Below are 24,570 nucleotides of genomic sequence, written 5' to 3' on the forward strand. Positions count from 1 at the left end.
ACCCCTATCACCATTTTATTCAGTTATGTTGAAAACGATAATGGCATCAGAATTTAAAGGTGATAATTTTCAACCAAAGTCTTTCTTTGAACTTAAACATCAAATTCCTTCAGTCAAGGAGTGGATAGCAACCATATTGTCAACCTAGATACTGACTTGGCCATCCTTGCTAGGTGATTAGCCAACTGGTTAATCTGCCTACGAATAAAGCGCAGCTTACAAGACTAAAAATTGGAAATCAGTTGGTTAAAATTAGTAATAATTGGATCAATTTCCCTATTTCTACTCCACTGTGCGCTGTTTAGACCATTAATAATATTGTGGCAATCAGATTCTACTATGAGTTTGTTGATGCCTTCACCTAAAGTATGTAACACACTTGATTTGATTGCAAGTGCTTCCCCTATCTGTGCCGATTGAAATTTTGTAGGTCCAAATGTTGCAAAAATCACCTCTCCATTAGAGTCGCAAAGCACAAAGCCCAAAACCCCATGCTATCCCAATTTTCAGCAAATGACACATCACAGTTTAGTTTATACCACCTAGCAGGTGGTTTAATCCATTGTTGACTTTCAGTATGTCTGTGATGCGTTTGTTGTTGAGGTGTAGGTCTAATGGATTCCTAGAATTTTTTATGTGCCATTTCCGCGCAGGTTGCCACTTCTTCGTCTTCCAATAATCATTCCTTGCTAGCCATATTTTCGAGCACATGAAAAATGCTAGACTAGTGAATCACCTGGCCTACTCTGTTGGTGATTTCATAACCTCCCGTAAGCTCTTTACCTTGTTTCCAAAATTTACGTCTTGATCATTTGGAGAAATAAAGTTAACACTACTAGAGAACCACACTGCACAAGCAAATGAGCAGCCTAATTAGATGTGCATTATATCCTCCTGTTGTTGGTAGCATCTAATACAGGTTGACTCTGTCAAAATATTTATCATTTTGGAGCTACTCCATATGGTAGTCCATATGCACACACCCTCCATACAAAATGACGGACCTTTGGGAGAGTAATGCATTTCCCAATAAATTGTAATGTTGTCTTTTCCACCAACTTCCATTTTGGTATATGAGAAGTAGAGCTTTGTTGTTGCTATCTAATCTCGTTGCTGTTGCAGATGGCATGATAAGCACTTTTAACTGAAAATACACCATTTTTTGTTATTCCCTAGACTTGTTTGTCTTCTTGTGAAAATAAACTCAATGGAATTCTTTTAATTTGTGTTAGTATGTGGGTCTCAAACAAAGTATCTACAAGATCCTCTTTCTATCTTCCGTTTTGCTCATCAATTAATTTTGAAATCTATTGAACTTAATTTTCAAATAAAGTCAATGCAGAATTGATAAAGTGGTAAGATCAATATTTTTTAATGTGGAGGTTATGGGTTTGACCCTTGCGGACACAAGCTAAAGCTAGTCCTACAGATTCTAGCAAAATTTAAAAATTGAATCCTTCTTTGGTGGAGGAAGACATCATTGATCAAATATACTAGTCACTAGATATTGACCATTTGAATTTATTCTTCCATATTGAAAATGTACAAACCAAATATTACGAAGACTGGATTCTTGGATGATTTGATTTGTCAACTTTGTATGCAGTTGGGCATTTAGAGGGCCCAATTCCTCCTGGGCCCCACCTTTCTGATGTTGTAACTTGTAAAGCCGTGTCTCATTTCATCAAACCTTCATAGTTAGTTTTCGTAATTCCTCATTGGGCATCTTTTAGCCACGTCACCTACATATTATGGAAATTTATGTAGGTCCCACCCCTTTCTACATCACTTGTTCCTCGTAGCGAGTTTCCTAGTGCCACCAGATGAGTTTTCGGTTCTTCGCCTTGAGCTCGTCAAGTGGCTTTGCCATCTCACCCTTTTGTCTTTTACTTTCGCTTTTGAAAGAGTCACAGAGACAGGTGTCCTCGAATTCATCGATAATAGATAACAGACAGGTGTCATTTTCTTTAAACACGTGTCTCTAAATCTATCTAAGGCAGTAGAGAGACAAGTGTCACTGATTCCATAGGCTAGAGTTAAGGATTGAGAATAAATTAAAATATTAAAAAAAAAAAAAAACCTCAAGAAGATATAGAACATGTACATGGAATGAGAATAATATAATTTCAACTTTATGGTTTTATGGGAACTTTTGAATACTTGTCATGCTTCACTTTTGACTTCGAGTTTTGGAGAAAGATTTAAAAATCACGTGTCAAAAATATAATTTCATGCTAACATGGTAAAATTCATGGTCGTAAAACTTTCCACCTGTCCAAACAAAGGGTGTGAACCATTGAGAGCTCATGCAATTTTAATTTTTTAATAATTTGTTTCCCAATAGGGTGACTGTTTTTTTCTTATACAGTTGCAACTTCACCTGAGCAACAACCTTTCTGATTTGTCGGGTTGCACACCTTAGCAAATAGTTTTGTCAGGTTGCACACCTTAAGCAAATAGTTTAAAGATACCTTTTTGTCACTCTCTCCAACACAAAACTCTGCTCTTGTTTTTCTTTTGTCACCATCTTGTTCAGCTTGCTTGAAAACAAGAAGGAAATTAGCAAGAAGGTGAGAAGAAAGGAATGACAAAATTTTAAGTTGACTTAGCACTATTAAGAGTCAAAAGAAAGAAAAATTTCAATTGCCCTTTGGAGGAAGTAGATATCATTGATGAAATATACTAGAAGTAAGACAATGACCTTTTGAATTTATTCACCAAATAATTTAAAGAGTGGACTCTTGGATGATTTGCTTCATCGATTTAAACAATTCTATTTTGTCTATTTCTTTATATTTAAGGGTTACGATCATAATGTTATTTCAAGTAAAGACATCTCACAAGTGTATCAGAAAATATGTTATATGATTTGGTTGTGTAAAACCCATGAAAAGTGTAACAACTCATGAAAGACAAATGGAGGTCAACAAAAGCAAATCCGACTGCGAGTTGAGACGCCTTCAAATTGTTTATGGATTGAACCTAGAAATAGGTCAGGTCAACAAGAGATTTCTAGGGCAAAAAACTAGGTATATATGCTTACATGGTTAGTGCAGAGCCCTAGTCCAAGTGCTCAAGAATGGTGAAGGTAGAGTTGAGCACTAGAGGGGTAATGAAGTTAGAGTTCGACAATGAAAGGTTTTTGGAGCGAGCAATGTATCATGTTAGGACCAGATTAGAAACGTATGGGCTACATAATAAAGAAGATAAAGGGTACACAATAAGTTACGTACATGAAGAATGAGAAGAGGGTTGAAAAGAGAGGCCTCTGTTAATTTACCTTTAGGCATTCCATATGGGTTCCACTGTACTTTTGTCGATTCAAAGGACCTAAAAGTATAACAATCCGGATCATCACCCCGTTAGGGGAGCCGACGACTTTACCACCACAAATTCTGTGGGACCCACAAGTAAAAAATAATAATAAATAAAAACTCCCATCACCCAACCCCTGGATCCCCCTGTATTTATGGTGGTAAAGCCGTCAGGGAGCACAGAGTGCTCCTCCGATGGGTTAGCTGATCCGGACTCAAAAGTATAATGCTAGAATCTTGATTCATTAAGGCTAATTAGACACCTTTTCCCGTATTTCTGTTTTCATCCTCTAATCCAAATTCCAAAGAGTAAAAGGACAAAGGAAACTTAATGATAAGATTGTATATTTTGTAGGGAAGTATTATTTAACATATGCTTACATGTATACTATCATATATTTTCTTGACCCACATATATTTTTTTAATTTCTTGTTTTATTGTTATTTTTTTTATATAGTTTTCATATATAACATAAGCATATTCACCTATAAGACAATGAACCTATGAAATGCATGTTCAAGCAAAGCCTTCCCACTTTGAGTGCTACAATTCTAAAGATGAAAAGTTTAATACAACATGGGCCATGCATTTTGTCCTATAATTTGTGCTTTGCATAAAAAATTTAGTGTGACGGAAAGAAGAAATTTAAATCATTGGATCTTGGGGAAAATTTAAAACCACGTACCACACTATAACTTTGATTTTTGGATTTTCTGAAGGTAAACAATACCACGTGTCAAATTTAAAACCATAATCTCATACACTTTGGCATGGACCATCTGGATATCTCATGCCTCATTCAATTCCTGTGGCATTGGAATTTTAATGCCTTGTTTCCCACTAGGTGGCAGCTTTGTTTATTCAGAAACTTCACCTGAAGAACTAGACAAATCACCTAAAGATGCCCTTCTAAATCCAATCAACTTAGAAAGCATTCTTCCAGTCTTGTTTCTTTATTCAATCACCAAGTTTGCCTGCAAGCAAATGACACTTTTGGTTGTCTCAAACAAAGAAACATTGATCAACCCAGAAATTAAAAATGAGAACATAGACTTAAGCACCTATGCTCTTATTTCCAACACTGCTTAATTGCTTAAGCAACTCTCTCTGGAGATCTCCAGAAATCGCTTTCACTGCTACGTCCATCTTAATTCTGAGGAGTCAATACCCCATGAGTCATACACTTGTGCAAAATCTTGTTTGCTTTACAAGTGTCAAACCTTTTCTCCACCAAGCTGGAAAGGAGAGCTTGACCTGATGCTCTCCAGTCGACCTCCACCCCCCCAAAAGAACGAAATCAAGCCCAGAAAGTGCTTCAACTTTGAAATTGGGACACATGTCACACTATAAGCATACCATGCATAATCCTCAATACCATGGAAGAACACAAACACGTTTTATTTTCTCTGCCTATATATAGATCCATTGCTCTGCTGATCTTCACTCAACACTCATACAAGCAAACCTTCCTTCTTCCACACTTACGGAGTAGTCCAAGAGACCAATTCTCCAAAACCAGCAGTCATGGATGCTGCTATGAGCTTCTCTACTAACCCCCTTATCCACAACTGTGACGTTCAAACTAAACGAGTTAGGAATGTCTCTGCAGTCCTTGTGACACCATCAACAAGGAAAACAACACCCTCTGTGGAAGTCACAAGAACATTGACTTCAGCGCCAAAGCGAGAACGAAAACCTTCAGTCCCATCATCATCACCACCACCACCACCACTTTCTGTCCAAACCAAGCCCAACAACTTACCCGACCTCAACCCATTTCAAAGGCTTGCGGCTTCCTTGTTAGACATCGTGGAAACCTCGCTCATTGCTGAATCTGAGAAGAAGAGTCCTCTCTCCAAGACAGTAGACCCCGAGATCCAAATATCTGGCAATTTTGCCCCCGTCTCAGAGACTCCGGTGCACCACAATTTGGAGGTAACCGGTCGTATCCCTGTCGGACTCGATGGAGTATATTTGCGTAATGGAGCCAACCCCATGCTCGAACCATCTGGAGCTCACCACCTTTTTGACGGCGATGGTATGATTCACGCTGTTTCCTTAAACAGTAAGACGAACAAAGCCAGCTACAGCTCACGCTTCACTCGGACTAGACGACTCATGCAGGAATCAGCATTTGGAAGGCAACTCTTTCCGAAGCCGATTGGGGAGTTGCATGGCCACACAGGCATCGCGAGGCTATTGCTCTTCCAAGCACGAGCTATGGCTGGCCTTGTCGATGCCAACCAAGGCATGGGCGTTGCAAATGCAGGTCTAGTTTACTTCAATGGTCGTCTCCTTGCCATGTCTGAGGATGACCTCCCGTACCATGTTAGAATCCGACCAGATGGTGACCTAGAGACAGTTGGTCGATTTGATTTCTCTGGTCAGCTCGAGTCTTCCATGATTGCTCACCCAAAAGTTGACCCCACAACAGGCGAGCTCTTCTCTCTAAGCTATGATGTCATTAGGAAACCTTATCTCAAGAGCTTCAGATTTGATAAACATGGAAGGAAGTCCCACGAAGTTGCAATCTCACTCCAACAACCCACAATGATCCACGACTTCGCCATCACGGAGAACTCCATAGTGATCCCTGATCACCAGGTGGTTTTTGAGGCCAGCCAAATGATAAAGGGAGGATCCCCAGTTGTCTTCGACAAAACCAAGACCCCCCGGTTTGGGGTTCTACCTAAGTATGACACCAATGAATCAAGAATCCGTTGGATCGAGGTTCCTGATTGCTTCTGCTTCCATTTGTACAATGCCTGGGAGGAGACTTCAATCGAAGGTGACAAGATTATTAGTATTATTGGATCATGCATGACTCCTGCAGATTCCATTTTTAGCGAACATGAAGAATCTCTACGTAGTGTTCTATCGGAAATCCGATTGAACCTAAGGACAGGTGAGTCGAGCCGTCGTGAAATTGTTCCTGGGTTGAACCTAGAAACTGGCCAAGTCAACAAGAGGCTTCTAGGGCGAAAGACAAGGTACGCTTACATGGCCATTGCAGAGCCCTGGCCCAAGTGTTCAGGAGTGGCAAAGGTAGACTTGAGCAGTGGAAAGGTGATGAAGTTTGAGTTCGGTGAAGGAAGGTTTGGGGGGGAGCCGTGTTTCGTGCCAACATCAGGTCGGAACCAGTTGGGCTACAAGAGTAAAGAAGATGAAGGATATGTGATGAGTTATGTGAGGGATGAGAAGAAGGGAAGATCAGAACTGGTTGTGGTGAATGCTTCCACCATGAAAAAAGAGGCTTCTGTGAGATTGCCTTCAAGGGTTCCATATGGGTTTCATGGTACTTTTGTTGATTCAAAAGACCTAAAAGTACAGAAGTAGAATCGTAGTTCATAGATATTAGTTAGACACCTTTTTCCATATTTCTGTTTCTTTCCTCCAGTCCAAATTCCAAAGGGTAATTTGAGTGGGGAATCCAAGCCAAATGTTAAGATTGTATATTCTGTAGCGAATTATTTTTAACATATGCTTACAGTCATATTCACATATTTGCTTGGCTCGGAAATTTTTTTTTCTTCTTCTTCTTGTGTTTTTTCCTTTTTTGTTTTGTTGATGAAGTGGGAAAGCATATCAATTGAAGTAAGGGCGTGTGCTCTTCTTGTCCTGTCATGCCTCTGGAGGGCCCAATTCATGGCCCCACCACGTCTTCCCGGAAGGCGCAAGCCATGTCTAACGACATCAGAGCTTTTAAAAGCATTCCTAGTTTCTCATTGGATATTCTAGTCCACGTCATCAATTATAGGATAATTATGTGGGTCCCACTCTACTATAACCATTGTTACGTCACCTAACGTCCCCGGTGGCGTTGTGTTTTCAGCTTTGAAAAAAGTGTTCAACTGACACAGCTGTCACCGAAAAGATTAGACAGGTGTCGCCGGTTTATGTGGTTTCTATCACCACTGGTCCCACTAAGACAATTACAAAATTATAAAAAAAAAAAAAAAGGTGAAGCTTTTGTTTTGACTGTGAAATCCTTACCGTTGATTGGATCTAGGTACGAAAAGCGGATTGTGACAGTTGCCATCCAAAATTAGGGTATAGATTGTTTATTTGCACTAAAATAACTCAAACTTCCAAGGGAGAACTTGGATTCGCGCCCATCCATTGATAAAAACTAAAAATTGTTGGTAGTATTAATGTTTGAGTGAACGAAACCAAACAGCCATTGGATCGAAGTTCTTGATTGGTTGTGTTTCCATTTTTATAACATCTGGGAGGGGACCTCAATAGTAACAAAAAATGTATGCTATTTTGTTCTAATATTAGTACTTTACATCAAAATATTATTAAGTGCGACAGGAAAGAAGAAATCTAAATCTTTGGATCTTTGGAAAATTTTCAAACCATACGAGCACATTGTAAGCAAGGTTGATTCGTTGGATTTCTTGAAAATAAGTCAATCCACGTTTCATATTTGGAACCCAGAATCTCATTCCTAGATATATATATATTTGGCATGCTTCCTCTGGATATCCCATGCATGCCACATTGCCACGTACCTTCCTGTGGCGTTGGAATTGTCTTGTTTCCCACTAGGTGGCAGTTTTGTTTATATTGAAACTTCACCTGAAAAGAACTTAGACAAATCATCTGAAGAAAACCTTTAAATCCAATCACCTGATCAGAAAAGCATTTTTCCAGGCCTTTCTTTAATCACTCACCAAGCTTTTAAATTTGATTTCCATGTCCGTTTTGATATGCCTACAGCCAAATGACACTTACGCTTGTCTCAAAAATAAGAAACATGGATTTACCCAGAAAAATAAAAATTGAGAAACATAGTTTTTAAGCACCAATCTTCTCTCTGTGTGGTTCCTGGTTTTGATAGCTACTCAGGATGCATGAATGGGTTGTTGGTTGTTGTGGTTGGCGTCACCTCCAATGACGACATGAAACAGTATGAGACCCCTCTCTCTCCAAGAAATCGCTTTCACAGCTGCGTCCCTTCTTATTCTGAAGAGTCAAATACCCCATGAATCATACACACTTGTGTAAAATCTTGTTTGCTTTACAAGTGTCGATCGCTTCCAACACCAAGCTGGAAAGGAGAGCTTGAACTGATGCTCTCCAGTCGATCTCCACCCCCAAAAAGAACGAAAAGAAACTCAAAAAGGGAAGCAACTTTGAATTTGGGTTACGTACACGTCTCACTATGAGCATACCAGCATCCTTGACACCATGAGAAAAACACAAAACACAAAACACGTTTAATTTATTTCATACAGATCTATCACTCTGCCCATCTTCACTCAACACTCGATTTATAATATTTGATTCACATTGTTTTGCTTAAATAGTAAGACAAACAAAGCCAGCTACGGCTCACGCTTCACTCAGACTAGACCACTCATGCAAGAATCAGCCTTTGGAAGGCAACTCTTTCCTAGCTAAGCCAATTGGAGAGTTCCATGGCCACACTGGTGCCATGGTGGGCCTCGTCGATGCCAACCAAGGCATGGGTATTGAACCCAAAAAAATTCCCCTTTGCATATGGCTCCTCAGTGGTTTGTAGAAATATCTAATTAAGGACAAATCATAAGTTTGATGATCAAAATACCCTTATGGTACAATGGTCAAGATTGTACCATGTATGCCATTTCGAGCTAACGATTTATGTTAAAAAGACAAATTATAATTGTAATTTTAATCTTTTTATTTTATATTCAAGCGTCGTAAGATTTCAAATTTACAAAATTACCCCTTGGATTAATAATCTTCATCCACCGCCAAAACATAATCCCAAAACCTCTTCTTGATCAAGCAGCAAACCTTAATCAAAGTATCTAAATCCGATGTAGACATCCACCGGAGAAAAGAAGGAACCCTAAAATCTTCCACTTACCAGCTACCGATCGAAACTCTAATTCCCTTACTAGCAAACGACATTGGCACAGAAATCAAGTGTAATACAAATCCCAATCCGAAAAGGGATTATCTTGGTCAAAATCTCAAAACATGTTAAACAAAAGAAAATGATTGAAATTTTTATGTCAGAAACAAATAAAAATGTCAAGAATTCCACAACCAAATTTAGAAGAAATCAGAAGCTTTTAAGGAGGGATCTGAAGAAGAAATTAAAAGAAGAAAAATCGAAATTATTGGACAAGTTGATTTGAAGGTTATAGAGAATAATGACAGTGGCATTATACGAACAAGAAAGTTGACAAGAAGAAAATAAATAAGAAAAACAACAAAAGAAAGCAAAGAAAGAACGATAGGAGGACAAGTTGGAGGAAAGTGTTGAAATCCGGTGCTAAACTTTAACTTCCATACACACTTTGGCTCTTGAACTTCCATATAAGTGGGTTTCTTCATGTGGCATGAGTTATTGGTTAATATACACTCAAATGAAATCAAAAACTACTCTTTTGTCTTCATAGCATCTAAAACTTTGTGAAATCAAATACAGCCTCTGTGAGAGGGATAAGCAAGCGGAGGGTTAGAAGTTTAAACCCCTACGGTTTTGAACCGGTGGAGGTGGGGCGGTGGTTGCCGGTGGGGGAATGGGTGGTGGTCGCCGAGGGTGCATGATAGGATTTCCGGCAAATTTTAGGAAGAGGATGCCCTAAGGGTTAAGTACATAGTGGATTGAGTTTCAATATCAAGGGCATAATTTTGTAAATGTGAAATCTTAAGACCCTTGAATATAAAATAAAAAGATTAAAATTACAATTATAATTTATCTTTTAACATAAACCAAAACCATTAGATCGAAATGGCATACATGATACAATCTTGACCATTGCACTATAAGGGTATTTTGGTCATCAAAATTATGATTTATCCTTAATTAGTTATTTCTAGAAACAATAGAAGAGTCATATACAAAGAAAAACTTTTTTGAACTAAACGTGACCTAGACCAAACCGTTGTATTTTTCAACCTAAAACAAGAGTTTCCTCGTACATACTAAAATGTCTTGTCCTCTACTTATACTTGTTCTGATCATAAACATCCAAGATTGTGTAATTAAAAAATGAGAGCAATTTAGAACCATGTGTCGTGTTTCAATTTTGGATCTCAGATTTTTGCAAAAATTTAAAACCACGTGTCGAAATTTTATGCTCATTCAATCATATTCCATTGCTAACATTGGCATGCAATTTCCCTTTAGTCTGCTTAGAATCTCAGTGTGTTTGCCACTTGGCAAACTTACTTTTAAGTTCCTATATATTTTATAGAGAATACAGTTTTTTTTTGGGAGCATGCATGGCTCCTCTCCACAAACGTGGAGGCTAATGAGAATGCCATAAGCAAACAGACAACCAAGGTGGGATGATGTTTCCATGTCTATAAATTGCCTATTGAAGGGAAGAAGCTTGTTGCTGGTTGATTGGCACTATGGTTCAGGCCAATGAGAGTGAGCATAGAGATATTTAATGAGAGAGGGGTGATGTATGGGCATTAAAATGAGAGAAATTAAATGAAAACTAATGAAAAGTAGTTTTGTTTTTTTTTTTTTTTTTTTTTTTTTTTTTTTTTTTGTCTATAGAGGTTCCACGCTAAATAAAATTCATTAAGATGGAAAGCATGAAAAACATAATGATGCGTCACAGTTATATTGCTGCTGTTCCCGACTAAACCTCCTCTCGTTCTGAAGACGATGAGTTCTGCAAGAAAAGTTAGACGCGAGCCGGCTATAATACCGGGCAACCGCCTCCAATGGCTTATTCAGACAGTGAACATGTTAAGGTCCCGTGCAAGAATTACACAAGACTATGTTCATAATATATTGGATGTTTACCGGAGGGGTAATGTCCTTATTTTTATACTGGAAGTATTACATTTTATGTATTTTGTAAGTTTACCCGACAAGGGCCGTTGTTTCTCTTGGGATTAGAGTTGACCTTCCCAATTGAGAGCGATTGTCATACAAGTTTAGCGTACATTACGCCTTGATCAAGCTAGTCGGTTCAGTCCCGACTACATGGCATGTGGAGTCCCAACCGGGTCTGACCCGGTTGGATAGGAAACTTCCGTATCACATAATATTTGGATTTAACTATCTAAAACTATGAAATTGAATATGATGTTGTGTCAGTAACAAGCTCAACTACTCCCCTAAAGAAAAAGACCATAGATAGAATTCCTTTTTGGTAGAAAAAAATTACCATAGAAGAATTTACAATGAAAGTAGCAACATGAGCACAAAAAAGTTGACAAGAACACATCAACCGAACACCCCATGTATTGTCCCATAATATTAGTCGACAGTTTCACAAACTTTCAAGACTCAAAACTCGACAACAATGTTTCTCACACCAAAACCAGTGAAGATCACATGATATCCATTCATGTCTTTCTTACAACAAACCGCACATACTTATGATGTCGGGTAATCCTTCACAGTTTTTCAGCTTCCATGGACCGCTCGGTAGTAGCTTTTGGGAGACCAAAAAGGCCCATCTGTGGACCCAACAATCAAAGGCCCACATAATTAAACAATCAATGAAAACATACGGAAGGAAAAGCTTTCCTGCTGGCCACGTGGCATTAGCTCCAAACCAATGAGAGAGAGCATAGAGGTATTTAACAACACAGTTACATAGGGGTGCTGTATGGGCATTAAAAGAAGAGAAGAAAACCAAAATATCAGCTTCATTAGCAAAATCCATGTTCTCTTCCTCTTTCTCTCAGGGTTCAATTTTCCTTTTCTCTTTTGAAGGGAAAGGGAGCAGAGAATGTAAGAAGAATGAGAAAGAGAAGGAAACTTGAAAATATGCTTCTTTTGAGACACATATAATTTGATATGAATTGTTTCCCAGCTCTGAAAATAATTAACTGATTTATTATAAAAAAGTGAAAGAATAATATTACAGATGTCATTGGTTCTCTCTCTATCTCCAAAATTTAAATCTACAGGAGGGAGGCTACGTTAGCCATCCAAGAGTGAATCAGTATATATATAAATATATTTTTCTCTTACTTGCAAGGATCTAGGCTCTCTCATCTCTGTGCCTGCTTTGTCTGAAGTGCCATTGACATTTCACGCAGCCTGTCAGTTATCTCTGTGAATGATGGCCGTTCTGCTGGTTCAGGGGACCAGCACTCTTGCATTAGTTTTCTCCATTCAGGATCACAACGTTCTGGAATTGCTGGCCGTAGCGTGTTGTTGACGATGCCTCCTTCATCCATAGTAAACTTGCAGGTTACATATAATGGGTAATAAGCAAAACAACACCAGGAAAAGAAATTGCACCAGTACACCGAAAACAGAGCAAAGGAAATCAAAGATGTTATACCCAATGACATCAGGGTGAAGATGAGACCCCCAAAATCAATCAGACAAATATAATCACATTATGGTTAGCAGCAGCAAAGTTCTTTGCCGTTATACCCAGGAAGTAGAAACATTTCCAAGACCTATTAATTACTCTTAGCGATCCAGAGCAAGGGCGGGAGGGGGTTGAAACACATGTGTCCAACTTCAACATGAAAATTTACCCACGCATGGCACCAATTCACCTGTTTTTTAAGGCTACTGTAAATGCAAATGGTGCATACCTTTATCTTGCACCTGCTCATGGCCCATGTTTATATCACAGACATAACCCACTATTCCTCTACAGCAATGTAGGATTATCCGTGCAATTAACATGCATGTAACCCAGTATTGACCATGATACATGATACCATTGAATCAGAGACAAGCATAAAACTCAGAGTCAGTAACAAGAATCATTAGATAAAGACATCCCACCTATTATTGCCCCACAATGCATATTGGCATATGGCTCCTCTCCAGTCAGGATTTCCCACATTGCAATGCCAAATGAGAAAACATCAACCTGTCAAAGCTAAATTGCATTGTTAATTCCTAAGCATCATTGCACTTTACTCTCCGCCTACTGCAAAATCTTGAAGTAACTTTTGATTTCCCCACAAACCTTCTCAGAAACTCTACTGCTACTACCATTCAATAGTTCAGGAGCCATCCACGGAAGTGTTCCTCTAACACCACCAGATACCAGTGTATTACGTTTAATTCTTGACAATCCAAAGTCTCCAACCTGGAAACCAAATTTCCGTATAACCATAAGAAAAATAATACCAGCAGAAAACTCAATTTTGAACTGTTGCCCTACAAAACCAAGGATTCTAGCAATGAGGTTCTACCAAAATATGCAGTTGGACAGTTCAATTTATCATATATCCACAAAATTATCCACCAAAGTTTATTGAACATATTCTGCTCTTTTGAATTTAAAACTGACTTAGAAACACAATGTTCCATAAAGTTACTGCAAAAAACTACGATAAATTAGCACACTAGGAAGGGAAGAAGGATAGCCAACATCATGTGAAAAGTAAGCATGTAAACCTTAAAGCCAACAAGCACTAAAACTCTTTCTTGAAAAGCTAGTATTTATCATTATCTTACCTTGCATATGGGTCGCTGAGAATCCTTCATATTGACCAGCAAATTGTCGCATTTTAAATCAAAGTGAACAATACTCTTTGAATGCAAGTATTCCATGCCGAAAGCAGCATCCATTGCAATTATAAGTCTCTTACGCCGATCAAGTGCCCTACAGAACACATTTAAGCCTCATTAATTCGCAGGGAATTAAAGGGGAGAAAAATGTAAGTAAAGAAATTAATACTAACACACCTATCCTTCCGAAGTAAGACATGCCTAAGTGATCCATTCACCATGAACTCAGTTACAGTTGCCAATGTTCCCCCGGTCCCATCAGGGACCACCCCATAAAATGCTACAACATTTGGATGGTGAAGTTTTGATAGGATCTGTGCTTCTCTCCAAAAGTCTTTAGTCTGTAGTGATAAGAAAGTAACACAATATCCAGGGGAAAATATTATAACACGATGAGAAAGTAGACTCAGTAACAGAACTCATGATGGAGACCCACCAACCGCTCTTGCTCAGATGACCTCCCTGCAAAACAGCTTTTCTTGATCCTCTTAATAGCAACATCTGATCCCCGCCACTTCCCATGAAAAACTGTTCCAAATGTACCAGAACCTAACTCACGTAATTCCTCAAGATCAGCATCTCTTATGATCTGTCCATAATATGAAACAATCAGCTGAATAAATGACCTGGGCATTCAGCCATTCACCAAAAAAGTTGACCAGGAAAGGGGGAAAAAAAGAAGAACAAAGATAGAAGTGATTATCTCTCATAAATCATTAGTAAAGTAAGAGTTGTACAATAAATTTATGTTTGGATCATTACAACTCTCCACTATCGTATTCAATGGAAGCCACAACAACGACTGGAATAACCGTGTTCTGTCAATGGAGCACTCCAGCATGTGAAATATCCTTTGAATATTAAATATTTCTAAACTAGCAAATATTTCAAGAGAAAAGTGACTACAAGAAAATGGTTCAAAATGGAGGCCTCTCCTAGTATGCAGAAGGGACCAAGCAATTGAAAGTGGATTAAAAGTTAGAACAAGAACTAACTAGTATAAAATGGTGGAAATTTTTGAATTAGAATTATTTCAAAAATCATCAAATAAAGAAGTAAGAATGGATGAGAATGAGAGTAATAAAATCTACATTTCTCTATATCAAATTTCACATGTTCTTCTTCCCAAGAAACTTCTTGTAATTGGGGTGGAAATATCCATGTTCCTGAACTCGAACTGAAAGCCCAACCCTCTACCGCAGAATTTTCATTTTTAAGAAAATCACCAGTTGGCAAAAAAGCCGAAGAATGATAGAGAATCAACCCTAACACAAAGGTGATTCTAGTCAATATACCCCCAGAGGATAAAATCCCATCAGAATCATTCCACAGGAATGAAATCAAATGCATTTTAGCTTTCAGTAATTTAATAGAATCAATTTTCTTCTGGCTAGAACAGCGATTTGAATCACCCTGACACTTTATCCTTGAGAGGATGGTCAAATGCCAAACAAGCCCTTGAATAGAACACAAAATGAAGAAAAGATAATAGAATGTGAGAAAAGTGCATATATTTACCGTTATCTTTCAGCTCTCTCTGCCCACATGAACAACAACTCAGCCTTATTGCAACTAAAATGGGGTCAGCTACATGGAGACACACATATGCCTATCACAGACACACAAAGCAGTTTTTTTTTTTTTTTTTTTTTTTTTTTTTTTTGGGGGGGGGGGGGGGGGGGGGGGGATGGAATCAATCCCAACTATAAATCAATGTGAAGCAAACTAATTGGGTCAGTTAAATGAATCTACCCCTCCAATTTAGCTCTATGCAATACCATCATAGAAACAAGACCCAAATTACGCATGTCTATTCTCGCCACTTATCGCACAGTCATTTTAGGCCTGCCACTAGCTATTTTAGTATTTTCACTCTGAATCAAGTTATTCCTCTGAAATAGATCATCTGATTGCCTCCACTGAAGATGGCACCACTCCAAGCTACTTTCTTGTGACTATTCTTGGATTGGCTACTCCCAACCCCACACTTTTTTTCTTTTTTTTTTTAGCTATCTGATTTTGCTACTCATCCATCTTGACATCCCCATCTTTGCTTCACTTAGCTTATCAATATGATGCTTTAACTGCTAACACTCCACCCCATACATAATAGCCTGTATTATGGTTGTCCTAGAATTTTTTTCCTTAAAGCTTTAAAGGAATACAAAGATCACGTAACACTCTAGAAGCACCTCTCCACTTCAGCTACCCTACTGTAATCCTTTGACTTTGAGAGACATCATCTTCTATATTACTTTCCTTACTGATGGATAATCGTAGATAGCTGGAAATGCGACATTTCTTACTGATGATTATTTCTCTCCCTAGGGACCAGTGAGGTAAAGAAAATCCAAATCACCAGTTGTAAGCACAGAAAAGTAGAGATATTAAAATTTTCAGTCAAGTAATAATAACTATAAACCCAAGCGACAGTCTGGTTAGAATGCTCATCAATATCTAATGGGACCATTGTTTTGGACGAGCTATTATTATTCTAGTTGGCGGTCAACATTTACGAATTATGACCCAACACTGAAGTCCATAAGCACCATTTAATTTTGGTTCATGGTCAATCCCATAGCATCCTACACTTTTGAAGAGTCTGGTTAAAAAGTTATGATAGAAAACTACGTGTAGATTCATTCTAGTAAGAAAGCCAAGGAATATTAGCTAAGAAGAAGAGTAGAATGGAAGAAGGAAGACAGAAGAGGAAGAGAGGTGGGGGAAAACCTTGGAAGAGTAAAACTCTACTCTCACCAATCTATTTCATTAAATGTACTCCTGGAATTACATATGATCCCTAGGGATGTGAAAGGTAAAAATTAACCAAAACATAAAATTAAAACTCCATGTGATATATAATAAATCAGTGACAAAATTACCCATGTCACATAAACTCTAACAACTATTCCCTTGGGTGAGGCTCCTCTCCAGTGACTAGAGAGGACTTTATCCTGTTCCATTTATATGACAACCCACGTCAGTGCAAAGAAGGGGCTGAAAGAAGAAGTCAAGATGGTTCACTAATGTTCTCCAAACCAGGAAGGGTAGGACTAGAGCCAGTAGCCACAAGTATGTAACATAATATGCTTAGCCCTAACCCACTGGTTTTTTGTTAAATTCTGTATTTGGATTGATACTGTAAGCCTTATTAATAGTTCAACGGCTCAGTAAGTGGGAGATTAGCTTGTAACAGGATTGCAGGGAACAAGAACAAGACAGAATTGAAAGAATTCAAATATCTGATATTAGAGTGTCAGACCTGTTCAATATTTCAATATACTGGGTGAACTAAACCAGAGAATTCAAATATCTGATATTAGAGTATCAGACCTGTTCAATATTTCAGTATACTGGGTGAACTAAACCAGTATGGAGAAAACCATCATAATAAACGGCAATCCAAAGGCCAGACTCAAAGAAGTGGAAGAATCCTTCTCAAGCACTTAACTGAGATTTTGACAGGAAAACAGAATTCAACTGCAAGAAATTAGGGAGTTCATAGCAGAGTCAGTTAAGGGACTCTGTTGATAAAGCAATAAACAGAATCTTTAACTGGGAAAAAAAATTCAAAGATAGTTTCATAAAATAGGAATTTTGAGTTATTTTACTATTTACTAGAACTTAATACAAAGGATATGACAGGAATCACCACCTACTCCACAGAGTTAGAATTATCACCAGTACACCAAACATGGAATCAGAATCACCACAGAACCAAAGTCAACAAGTCAAATTTCATTACTTAGATTAGTGCCCAAGGTTGTAGCCCTTCAAGTCATATAGAAGACTCAAAATATATATATATATAGAGAGAGAGAGAGAGAGACCTATCCAGGCAAACTAAAGCACTTAAAAGAAAAATAAAACAAAGAAATTGGACTCTAACTAGACTAACTAATAAAATTAATTCCTCCTACCCATATTTTAGGTTCATTAAAGTAGCGATTAACCCATTAGACAAAAGGTTTAACATGTATAGAACCCACTTTTGTGTTTATTCAGCATCCCTAAATCATTCAGAACTCGTGTGCTAGTTTACACACCAATGTGTGTAATTGAACAGATAAAGGTCCACCTAAAGATAAGTAACTGTTAAGCAGTTCAAAATATATCAATGGAGAAGGCAAGTATAAGGACAAATTGTCCAAACCATAGGATAAGGAATTATGTGTGGGAAATATCCTTACAATCACAATGTCAAGGCATTGTCTTGGTTGCCTAGGCTGGCTCCTTGGTGCCCTGTTGGGGTTGCTCTGCATCAAAGGCCCCACCAATGCCTTGGGTTCCCTAGAGGTAGTTACAGTTCACAACTAAGCTTCCAGTTGCATCCAACAACTCTGCTAAACTAAATTTCAATTTATTGTTCCCTATCTTTGCATTTATTGAATCCCCTACATGTCTTTTCCCTCAATATTTTACGTAATACCAAACGACCTTCACACTGCATTACAATTACCACTTCTCTCTACATCATGCTAGTAGTGGGGGTCTGGGATGTTACGAATGATATCAAAATGAACCGCAACAGCATGTAGGCAACAGCAAGGACACTGTGCCCATAAATTGGGTAGAATATGACACAAAAAGACAGCATACTGCCAGCCAGCCTGGCGGATCTCCCACCAAGAAGCAGCATAGTTCCAAAGTTAGGGAGATCATTGAGGGAGTGCACACTTTAGTCCCATATCACCCAGTGAGGAGGTTCCTGGCAATTGATAACCTCCGGCATTAGGGATAGCCAAGCAAAGTGTTGAAGTGAACACAGTTATCAAGGTTCTCTAAAATGAGAGTGAAGATAGTTTGTTAAGGTAAACTACCCTGGCCAATGCTATATTATTAATAGCATATGTTAAATCTTCTAAACTTCAAGTGGGTGATTGAAAGAGGGGTTGGAGTGGATAAATCTGTGGAAAACGCTCCTGCTAAAGTGCTGCTAAATTAGGGGTTGGTGCTTCCTGTAGCGGCGCTGCTACCAAACATGCATGTTAAATATATTTCTTAGTAGCTTTGAATCATTAGTCGAAGATCTCTTTCCTTTGTACATGTGTGTTTTCTTGGTGATTGACTCAACTCGTTTGGTTTATTTCTAAGTTAAAAAATAATAATAATAATAATAATAATAATAATAATAATAATAATAATAATAAATAAAAAAATAAATAATAATAATAATAATAAATAACAAGACATCGATTCAACCCCCTCCTCACTGTCATGATGAGTAGTTCAACATAACATGCTTAAAGACCAAAAAAAGATAGACAGGTCAAGTTAGTTGAGATTGAAGTCAAATCATAATCACTGGGGTACGAATCATATTGAAAGTGAGAAAATATGGAAATCTGGTGGCAATCACATAAGATATGTATAAAACCTGTAGACCATAGATGCCAGCTTCTATTTCAGCTATTGTAGCATCACTGATTGATTCATCCATATATCTGTCATCAGTTATAGTATCCTGGATCATGGAGGGACAAAACTCAACTCCAGCGGCAGAGACATAATTTATCAAAGTAAGCACTGTAAATCAATAGCTAAAGAGGCATACCTCACATTCTGGACTCATGCTTTCAGCTTCAGTTATCCTAGGTGATGAGACATCCCCACTAGTATCCAGTACATGAGGGAGAACTTCCAAGGACTCCAGGTGAGGAGGCATCTCATCAGTCACATCTTCAACAACAACAGCTTCCAGCTGAATTTGCTGATCAAGATTATTTGAGCATTCTGAGTGGATAATTATAGCATCTTCAGTTCTTGATGATCCATATGAGTTCAGCCCCTGGTCTACCCTTTCAATCTTCCCATCAAGAAAATTCACAGGTTCTTCATTAAGGAGAGTAACATCTCTCTTCAAAGCAACATCTGTAGCAGCAGTCTGATATGAAGACCAAGTGGGGCTGGTATCATCTGCCTGGAGTCTTGTGTTTGAACCAGCACATTCTCCAATGGAAAATGGAACTACATTTACAGAAGTTGTCACTATAGGTTCCTTCTGAGAATCAAAATGTAGTAAGGTTGAATCACAAACCAGATCAGTTAAAGAATTTTCGTTAGACTGTTGCTTTGTACTTTTATGGTGAAAATTTTCTAAGCCTTCAACGTCAATATTCCTGGACCATGTGACAGTAGATGTTGGTAAGATATTCACCTCATTTCCATGTTCACCATTTATTGGCACGCTAGGGGTACAGATCTGATCCTTAGGAATTCTTAGGCTATTCACAAGAAGCTCACATGCATTTTCATGCAACTGATAGCATTGAGGTTGGTCTCCCATAATATCCTTAGAAGGTTCCAAAGCAGTACCAGATGATGAAGCCTTGCTGCTTCCAATGACTTGGAATTCTTGTGGGGAACTATGAACTCCAAAAACAGAACTTGGATGGTGTTCAGCAAAGGGAGTTTTTATTTTATTGGCAACAGTAAAATCTGGTGTATTACTGGTATTGCTTTGACTGTAGTTTCCATAATGCAGAGAAGTGTCTTTCTCAGTCATCAAGTTCAAAAGATCATTATTCAATCCAGGATTTTCCTTGTCAAATTCTTTGGACATAAAACTGGGGACATCTGCAGCCATTGGGCTATTGTCATGTGCGTGATGGGCACCCCAGTGATGTCTTTGATTCCCGTCGGAGGATTCTGGACAATGAGAATGACTTGGAGACTCCACTCTCCTTTGGGATCCAGTAGACTCTGTAACCTGTAAAATTGGTTGAAACTCAGGTATAGCAAATTCCCTGTTCCTTTGGATGGTAGTTGACTTCAACCAAGAAGGAGATTGTGTGGTTCCAATGTCAAGTGGCTGTGACAGGGTTATTCCTTCCTGCAAACAGTTAGTAGACCTCCCTCCTTGCTCCTGCAATTGTGAATCAGATCGAGCATGTGGCATCCCACGATTAGAACTAACTGAATCATTAGATCCTGAACAGATTCCCTTTGGATCTTCTGAGTGCGAGAAAAAATTATCAGAGTGGAATGCCCTTTCCCTGAGCACGGGCTTCTCACAATAGTACTCAGCCAAGTCACTGGCATTTCGGACAAATACTGGCCGAACAAATTCTCTGCTGGGTTTGCGGTTGTGAAGATGCACTCCACAGGGTTTGTTTGTCTGTTCCCTGTCTACCATGCAATTGTTAGGGAGATGGTATTTCATTAATGGTCCAGGCCCAGTAGGTAGAAGAAAGTACCCAGCAGCGTCAATGCAGTAATTGTCAGGTTGTTGGTCAGTAACAAAGGGACTGGTGCTATCGTTACTACTGTGACCCAACTGATCCTCATATAACTGCATCTGAACTCCCTTGGAATCTCTTTGCTGAACTGGCAAGGGTGACAAAGGAGGTGACTGATTAGGGGACATTGATGGGTTCTGGGGGACAACAAAAAACTGAGCAGCTGCATTTGAAAACATTCCACCCGTATTTGGGGTAGCATTTCCATCCTTGGTCTCCAATGGATGCAGCGAAGTAGGGGAATCTCTGAAGAAGCTTGAAGAACCATTCAAATTATGTCCCACTTGGCCTATCAAGCTCTGGCCACTAGGCATTTTCCGAGGACTCGGGTCTAATATGCCATTCACAGCAACAACATATTGGTACTCAGAATTGCTGTGCTGGGAAGCCCTCGCTTCAAAAGAACATGGGCTATCAGATTCACTTGAAGGAATAAGAAATATGCGCAGCCGTTGAGAACCCTCAATTCTTTCAAGCTCATTGTACTCCTCTATCATGTTCAGAAAATCCTCATCCGATGACACAGATATAAGGGCATCAAGGTCCTCACCTGGGAGCTGGTACCTGATTGTATGAGGTTGGTTGCATATTGCTGATGTTTTCTTCACAAGCTCCTCCCAAGAAAGACGCTTCCTGATGGTAATGATCCGAGTTTCTCCACCCACATATCGAAGCTTCCCATCACTTGGTCGAGGCAAGATTTTTCCACCAAAGCTGCAAAGGAACTTCATCTTGCCAGATTGAAAACAACCCGAAGTCCTTGGTGCATTAGAGAGATGAGCATGTGGAGACTCTGAAATAGGAAGTGGTGGAGCAAATGGCCCTTGAAAAACTTGGCCAAAGCCCATTTCCCCATTAGAATATCCTGGTCTTTCCCCACTTGCACTGGCCTCCCTGTGATATCTACTTTGTTTATCAAGATAGACCTTATTTTCAACCCCTGCAGCACACCCTCTTCCCAAACCATAATCTGAAGCATCAGATCCACATCCTGAGTCAATTCTGTTTAGCCCAAGAATACCAGATAGATCTTCATACCTCAGCTGATAATTTTGATTAAAATTAAATTCCTCTCTATTACCTTGATCCATATTATGCGTGATAGGTACTCTTCTTGGAGCAACAAGGTCTTGAAAAAACTCCAAAGAAAATTCTTCACCAGTCTGTACAGAAATATTATGAGCACTTTTTCCTGTAGGGAATTCGTCGCCTTTAGCAACAGAAGATGATTCTTGCAGGATCCTCCCGCCTGAAGGGATAGGTACCTCGCCACTCATGGTTTTACAATCCAGAATCTTATCGGCAATGTATGGACATTCTAGGCTTCTAGCTTCCTTGTTTATCCTCTGACCCCTTCTCTCGAGAAAATATGCTGGTGCTTCTCCTTGATGATAATAGTGCTCTCATGGTTTCCTCCTCCTCTTTGTGTATATTAAAACTCAATCATTTCAGTTCAATTTCTCATAGTTTAGGATTCGTATCCCCCTATTCAGGCCAACCAAATGACATCTGAAATTGCAAAAAAAGGGACTTTTCTTGCTATTCTGTATCTAAAAGAACTGAAGAGCCAAAGGATCCTCAGTGATTATGCATATAAGCTTGTGAGTTATATACAAAAGGAGGCCAATCTATTACCCTTTGATCTCCAGATAATTACACTAATTTGGAAATGGCAGGATTACCCGCAGAAGAATGTAGCTCTGAAGGTCCAGGCAGATGGAAGTAGGGAAAAATGTGGATCAACCCATCACCTACCTTGCTTCGTTTTCTTAACAGAGAAAATACGTCCCAGATAACTAGGAAAATAATAGAAGCTCAAAACAGAACAGCTGCATAGAATAAATGAATCAATTAAAGCGCCGTAAACAAAATACACATCCAACATTGCCTAACAAAAAATCAGCAGTTAACAATACAAAATGTGGAGAGAGAGAGCAAAATATTGAATTGAGGGATTAAAGACAAACTCGAAGGCATTGATCTATCAGACAAATAGAAATGAAGACAATTTCGGTCCAAATTAAATCAAAACCAGCAGGAAGTAAAATGGGCCAAATTGCATTTGCAGCAAAAGCAGGGTAGCAGTATTGGATGCAGAAAACAACAGAAGATCGTTCAAGAGCACCTGTATGTTAACCCATCCCGTGGAACTTGTTTGTTGAAGTTCCTTCATCTCTCCTCCTCTTTTCCTTGGCTCTCTTTGCCCCTCCAAGAATTCGATTATGGCGAATCGAATCAGAGGGACCCAAAACCAAAAGGGTAAGTGGACAATGGTTCTGGGCTTTGTTGGAAATGTTTGGAAGGTATGGGTGATGACTGGATTGCCTTAGACTGAATTGGGTAGGAAAGAAGGAAAAAAAAAAAGAGAGAGAAGGAAGAAGAAGAAGAGCCCGCTGCCTACGCCTTGAATTTCAATCTCAGGCGTCCGAGAGCGACATCAATGAGGATATGGCGGCATCAAGAAAGGAGGGGCCTAACTGAAAACAAATTTATGAAATTTTTCTCTACGTGGAGAGTGGGCTGGTTTGAAAGCTCTTGCTTACAAGATTTTAGTATTAAATTATGAATTAAATTAATAAAAAGAGAAAAAAAGTATTGAAGTCCTGTGAAGCTATTTATGTCAACTAGTGTCAAGTGTTCTTGCCTTCTATTTATTACAAATAAAAGGTATTTCTTTCCCCTTCATTTACGGATCCACAGAGTAGAGGACCCACGCTTCTAAATCAAAAAATTCTTGATAACGTTGTTGGGGTCACGAGTCACGACCCTTATCAACTCCATGGCTGCTTTGCTGCTGCAGTGAATGTTACTGCAATTATGAGGCATGAGTTGGATCGCCTGTGGAATGTGAATTTTCAATATCCATAGGCCCCATTCAGCTACTGATGCCCATCATAATGCCCTGAGTCTCAAGCCATTGCCAACTAAAAGTGTCAATTCAGTATAGAATCGATATTTAATAGAAACCCAGTCATGAAAAGATTCAAACTTGTAACTTCTCACTTATGAGGTGATGGTGTTTAACGACTGAACCATCTTTTGGGTTCTACTTCTATCATATCATATTTATTTCATAGAAAACAACTCTACTATGTTAATTAAGCAAGTGGCAGATGGAACACATTGTCAGAACAAGTGGCATAGGGAACACATTAATATCTGAATGGTGAATGGTAATGCCACCATGAGAGGACAACTACAAGTGCATGTGGCTTGAGTTTAACCCACAAACTCGAAGTTTCCGTGTTCAAGAATCAAAACCTCCTGGTTTTTTTTTCACATATTCACACTCTCCTTCTTCTGATACTATTTCCTTTCATACAATCAACACTCATTTGTAAATTCAGAGTTTTTTAAGAACGTTTTGGGCTAGAGAAGTGGCCCATCTGCTTTTTTATTTGTTGGTAAGGGCCCATCTGCATTTATGACTGTTGACCGTCAGTCAACATTCTAAGATGAACCAACCTCGAGCTGGCCCATCTGAATTTATTTTTACATTAAGTAGAGATGTCCCAATTAATTTATGAATCCAAAGATCCTCTGTCATCTCGGGGTTGGCTCCACCAA

The 24,570-nt window shown here is 38.8% G+C and overlaps 2 protein-coding genes across 3 annotated transcripts; one reads left to right on the plus strand and one right to left on the minus strand.

Moving 5' to 3' along the window:
- Nucleotides 1–4,276: 4,276 nt before the first annotated feature.
- On the plus strand, nucleotides 4,277–6,796 carry LOC149009822 (9-cis-epoxycarotenoid dioxygenase NCED6, chloroplastic-like). The gene has a single exon (XM_089162216.1). It carries the CDS (start codon nucleotides 4,840–4,842, stop codon nucleotides 6,649–6,651), a length of 1,812 nt encoding a protein of 603 aa, XP_089018342.1. The 5' UTR covers nucleotides 4,277–4,839; the 3' UTR covers nucleotides 6,652–6,796.
- A 5,298-nt stretch (nucleotides 6,797–12,094) lies between these two features.
- Nucleotides 12,095–23,540, minus strand: LOC149009823 (kinase superfamily with octicosapeptide/Phox/Bem1p domain-containing protein). Of its 2 annotated transcripts, none has more exons than XM_089162322.1 (9): nucleotides 23,129–23,540; nucleotides 19,320–22,832; nucleotides 19,143–19,229; nucleotides 14,202–14,354; nucleotides 13,943–14,106; nucleotides 13,712–13,859; nucleotides 13,218–13,340; nucleotides 13,031–13,118; nucleotides 12,095–12,452 (listed from the first exon to the last, which is right to left on the minus strand). In XM_089162322.1, the coding sequence occupies exons 2-9, from the start codon at nucleotides 22,278–22,280 to the stop codon at nucleotides 12,277–12,279; spliced, it is 3,900 nt and encodes a 1,299-aa protein (XP_089018448.1). In that variant the 5' UTR covers nucleotides 22,281–22,832; nucleotides 23,129–23,540; the 3' UTR covers nucleotides 12,095–12,276. The 2 variants fall into 2 exon arrangements, with proteins under 2 accessions (XP_089018448.1, XP_089018447.1); XM_089162321.1 differs by having other exon boundaries at nucleotides 12,095–12,455; nucleotides 23,129–23,539.
- Between the last annotated feature and the right edge of the window lie 1,030 nt (nucleotides 23,541–24,570).

The sequence above is a fragment of the Hakea prostrata genome, chromosome 7 (assembly GCF_041222555.1).
Source record: "Hakea prostrata isolate BN-2017 chromosome 7, UWA_Hpros_2, whole genome shotgun sequence".
Taxonomy (NCBI): Eukaryota; Viridiplantae; Streptophyta; class Magnoliopsida; order Proteales; family Proteaceae; genus Hakea; species Hakea prostrata.

Excerpts from the sequence above, each read along its gene's own strand:
- LOC149009823 (XM_089162321.1), bottom strand. The coding sequence starts at position 22,280 with ATGAGTGGCGAGGTACCTATCCCTTCAGGCGGGAGGATCCTGCAAGAA. Across the intron at positions 13,860-13,942 it reads GTCTTACTTCGGAAGGATAG|GGCACTTGATCGGCGTAAGA; the intron begins GTGTGTTAGTAT and ends TGTGTTCTGTAG. Across the intron at positions 13,341-13,711 it reads CTCAGCGACCCATATGCAAG|GTTGGAGACTTTGGATTGTC; the intron begins GTAAGATAATGA and ends TTTGGTTTCCAG.
- LOC149009822 (XM_089162216.1), top strand. The coding sequence starts at position 4,840 with ATGGATGCTGCTATGAGCTTCTCTACTAACCCCCTTATCCACAACTGT.